General features: G+C 55.4%; 1 protein-coding gene across 1 annotated transcript in view; it reads right to left on the bottom strand.

Moving 5' to 3' along the window:
- The window catches only part of HTT (huntingtin), an 89,804-nt gene that overhangs the window by 36,487 nt on the left and 48,775 nt on the right, over positions 1–4,542 (bottom strand). The window contains exons 32-35 of the mRNA XM_030885427.2: positions 3,808–3,886; positions 3,526–3,687; positions 2,756–2,811; positions 1–144 (exon numbers count right to left, since the gene is read on the bottom strand). The exon at positions 1–144 is cut by the window's left edge and continues 2 nt beyond it. Of these exons, the coding sequence (XP_030741287.1) occupies positions 1–144; positions 2,756–2,811; positions 3,526–3,687; positions 3,808–3,886 (441 nt within the window). The remainder of the gene's footprint in view (positions 145–2,755; positions 2,812–3,525; positions 3,688–3,807; positions 3,887–4,542) is intronic.

The following is a 4,542-nucleotide window of genomic DNA, read 5'->3' on the forward strand; positions in this document are numbered from 1 at the left end:
GTCACAGCCTTCCTCCCGCTGGCCATGATGCCGTCACAGAGCTGGATGATTTTGGGGATCCCGATGATCTGCTTGGAGTGGTAACGTTCATAAGACAGCAGAACCAAGAAGAAGAAGATGTTGGGGATGATGGCCTCAGAGTCCCTGGGAACGAGAGCAGCAGTTCAGACCCTTCTGAGGGGAAGGCACCCCGACACCTGCAGCACAAGTAGCTCGAGGCTCAGAGTGGGGCGAGAAACGCAGCCACCTGGTGGAACCCCACCACTGTCACCCAGCAGCGGGCCACAGAGGACCAGCGAGAAAGCACCTGGACAGCCCTGGGCACAGAAGGTGCCAGCAGCCACGGTCATTCTCCCATGCCCGAGGTGAGGCCTCCTCAAAAGGGGCAGGCACTGGCCACACCACCACGCTGTCACAAGGCAGTTACGCATCAGGCTCTCTAGGCCGAGGAGACGGTGCTCGGGGCTCAGGCTCGTTCTTCCAGGAGAACCCTCCCCACTCCACAGCCTGATCTTGCCCCACCGGCCTCCCCATAAGTGGAGCAGGGAGGGGGAGGGAGGCGCGACACTGCTCTGCGGACAGAGAGAGTCTACAGACCGAGGTGGAGGCGGCGGCGGCGGCCGTGTCCAAGCAACGGCTGCACACTGTGGCATGTGGCTCGAATAAAGGGCTCTTTCTGACATGAGTTTATTGGCGCCTATCTGCCGTCCTCACCGGCGTCCCCAGGTCTGAGCCCCTGACGCAGCCACCGGTCTGTCCATCTCATTGAGGGCCTTCCTCCTTCCAGTGCCCCTCCACTTGACCAGCATGACGTCCTTCCTTCTCCAGGCAATGGTCTCTCCTGCCACGTCCGGAACAGCCGAGACGCAGCCTCACCAGTGACCCTGCCTCTAAGGAGTACCTTGGCCGCCTGTCCTTCTTCCTGGACAGGTCTGTTCATGCTTTTGGCTGTCCAGCATGCACTCATTCACTGGTATCGAGTCAGTTACACTCACAGAAACCCCACAGGACAGGGTAGAATGACCCCTATGGGTTTCCAAAACCTTAACTCTTTGCCGAGTAGAATGTCTCCTCCTTCTTCCAAAAAGGGGTTGATGGTTCCAAGCGCCATCCTTGTGACCAGCAGCATTATAACCAATTTCGCCAATGCCACATCTCAAAAAAAAAAAGCATCGATTTTCCTGGTCTTCCTTCTTCAGTGTCCAACGTTCACACACACGGAAGACAATCAAAAATACCATAGGTACTCAGGTGCACCTTAGTACTTACGGTAGTTATGTAATTTCATGTCACCTTGATCAGTAAGTGCAGGGGTGGAATCTAGCCTGCCAATCAGGTCACAGCCTAATGATGCCTTCTTATGGGTGTGGCCTTCTCATGAGGATTCCAGAAACTTTCTTTCTCCCTGGAAGCAAACCACTCTCTCTCACTGCTCCACCTTCCTGCGGACAAGCCTGTGGCCCCGACGCTGAGACAGACCCGAGTGAGCCCAGCCCTGTGATGCTTCCACTGCCACTGGGTCCACGAGACTTTGTACTCACTGACCAGACCTGTGACCTTCCTGCTCTCTGCATCACTGCATGTGCTGCGTGGGTCTGCAGACTCGTGGACCAGGATCAGAGTTACGGGTTCAGATCAGGTTTATGGACTACAAACTTGATACGGACCAGGATCTTTTCCCAACACACAATTATTCTTTGATACAAAGCGCTTTGTTATACGTGTATGTGTGTCCCTGGATTTGTTTCTCTAGTCAACCTGGCCTACCACAGTCCTCAAGGTACATCCTCGCTTTACAACACCTTAAAGAGGTCTTGTGCAGCAGATTCACCAACTAGAACTCAACGTCTGATCTACTGACTGCTGCTACCAAGCACTGACTGTGGATCCAAGCAAGCGGAAACCCTTGACAACTTCAATGTTGCCTACTGGTCCAGTGGTGAGGATCTTGGTCTTCCTTCCACGGAGTCGTCATCCATCCCGAGGCTGCCATCCTTGGTCTCTATCAGCAAGGGCTCCAAGTCCTCCCCACTGTCAGCAAGCACGGCTGTGCCGTCCGCACGGCACAGGTTAAAGCCTTCCTCCCATCTGAAGCTGGCATTCTTCTTGCCACAGTCTGGCTCCTCTGAAGGCTGCTCAGCATGCTGACTGGGTCAGGACAGTGAGCAGCTGCAACCCTGGCACACACCTTTCCTGGTTTTCAGCCAGGCAGTATGCCTTGTTCTGCTCACACCACCGCCTCTTGGTCCATAGGGCAGTTCACAGGAGTAAGAAGTACTGCTCTGGGATTCCCATTCTCCTGAAGCCTGCCCAGAGTTTGTTATGATCCACACAGACGAATGCCTCAGCACAGGCCATGAAACACAAATCAACATCTGTCCGTCCGGTACTCTCGGATTTCAACCACGCTCCTGCTGATGGCATACTAATCTGTGTCCGGCTGTTGGACTAGGAGAGCCGGGCCCTACTCAAGAGCACAGCAGTCACCTTGTACTAAGGGCAATTCTGTCTAAAAGCACTCCAAGATCAAGACAAGGGGTGCACCAGTAAGTGAAACGCACTTAGCAAGATGGCACCACAAGTGCTTTCAAATGGGCACTGAGAATGGACCACGCACGGAGTTGTCAGTCGCAGAGCGCCCGAGCTGCGTGACCTTGGTCTCCAAGGGAAGCCGCCAGGCTCTCCTCCGAGTACCATGTATGTCCATGCAGAGCCCACCGGGGATGCGCACTGAGGCCCAGCGGAGTATGCTCACCTGAACTGGCCCACCTCGATATACTCAAATTGCTTGAGCACAAAGCCGATGAAGACCTGCAGGCAGGAAAGCACACTGGTCAGGCCTCACCGCAGGGCCAGGTTGTGGACATCAGGGACTGACTATGGGGGGCCCCGGGTTGACATCCCCTCCTCTCATGTACCAGTGTGTATCCTAACACACGTCCTGACAGACAACAGAGCGATCGGCTTACTGACAAGAATACAATTCTGAAATCAGGACGCTTCCCTAGGTCCCCTGAACAAGTTCACTGAAAAGTCAACTTGATTTTTTTAAAAAAAACAAGGATAAAATCCCAAAAGATATGGGTCAGGATGTATTGCCTCCTTCCAGGCCCTGCCCGGCAAGCTACGGAGAACAGGTAGCCTCAGAAATAACCCACCCCATCAAGTTGATTCCGTCCGGCTCATAAGTGCCCTGACCCCGGCTGCCTCAGCTACAGGTCTGTATCCTCAGTGCTGAAAATCAAACTGTGTTCCAGGTGAGGGCAGGCACCTGAGCGGGAAGAACCCTTGGCCCGATTTCTCAAGATAAAACACTATAGAGCTTCCACAGCCCTGGGTGGGGGCATGGGCGCTGAGCCTCATGTTCCGTGTGCTGCCAGCCACGTGGACGAAGCAACAAGTAGAGCAGGTGGACGACAGCTCCACTGTTTCCGAATGTCAGCCGGGGTTTTTTGTGGGTGTTTTTATTACTGTCTTGGAGGGCATGCCAGGGTGAGAGGCCAAGGCCCCCTGGGGAAGGTGCACCTGGTCGGAGTCCAGGAGGCAGTAATTGACCCGTAGCTGCACCAGCTGTGCCAGCAGGTCCAGGACCTGCTTCTGCAGCTGCACGGACGTGGTCGTGGTGTACTGCTTCAGGGCCTTGATGACGAGAGGTTCAAACAGGCGGATGTGGTTATGGATCGTGTTCTGTGGAAACACAAATGGGAGACGAAGCTCGCTGGTGCTTCTTTGACCCAGTGCCTGGAGAGGCACTCTGGGGAGGCTCCCCCAGCGCCTGTGTCTGACCCAGGCAGGGCTCCAGCTTACCTTATCGGCACGGTTCTTCGCGGCGCCGGAGAGGCTGGTCTTCAGCTGGGAGGACACCTTCTGGAGCACATCGAACCACCTGTGCGACGAGCAGCAGAGGCAACACAAATGTCCTTGAAGAGGGGCCAGAGAAGGTGGCTCTGCTCCTGCGGGGACTCACACCCACACTCAGACCCACAGTGCCCGGGACCAGGAGGCGCCTCAAGGGAGGGCAGCCCGGGGAAAGATGCTAACTGAGCTATACTCAGAGGCTGCAGCTGAAGGACAGTCACCAAGTGCCATCGCTGGCAGCAGGCAGCTCAGGACTGGCCTTGCTACAAGGAAAGGGGCCCTGGTGGCGCTGAGGGTTGGGCTTTGGGCTGCTCACTGGTCAAACCCACCAGCAGCTCTTTGGGAGAAAGATGGGGCTGCCTGCTCCTTGAAAGAGAGACAGTCTGGGGACCCTACAGAGCAGTGGTTCTCAACCTTCCTAATGCCACTACCCTTTTAATACAGTTCCTCATGTTGTGGTGACCCCCAACCATAAAATTATTTTCATTGCTACTTCTTAACTCTAATTTTGCTACTCCCATGAATGGGCGACCCGGGGAAAGGTCGTTTGGGGGTGGAGACCCACAGGTTGAGAACCGTGGCCCCAGAGGGTTGCTCTAAGCGGGGACAGACTCGATGGCAGTGGATGGCGTCTGCTCTAGCGACAGCCTTTGGGCCTGGGGAGCAACTTGAAAGCCCAGGGCC

Source organism: Echinops telfairi, unplaced genomic scaffold (genome assembly GCF_000313985.2).
Source record: "Echinops telfairi isolate 266 unplaced genomic scaffold, ASM31398v2 ScPeMD7_28;HRSCAF=97, whole genome shotgun sequence".
Classification (NCBI taxonomy): domain Eukaryota; kingdom Metazoa; phylum Chordata; class Mammalia; order Afrosoricida; family Tenrecidae; genus Echinops; species Echinops telfairi.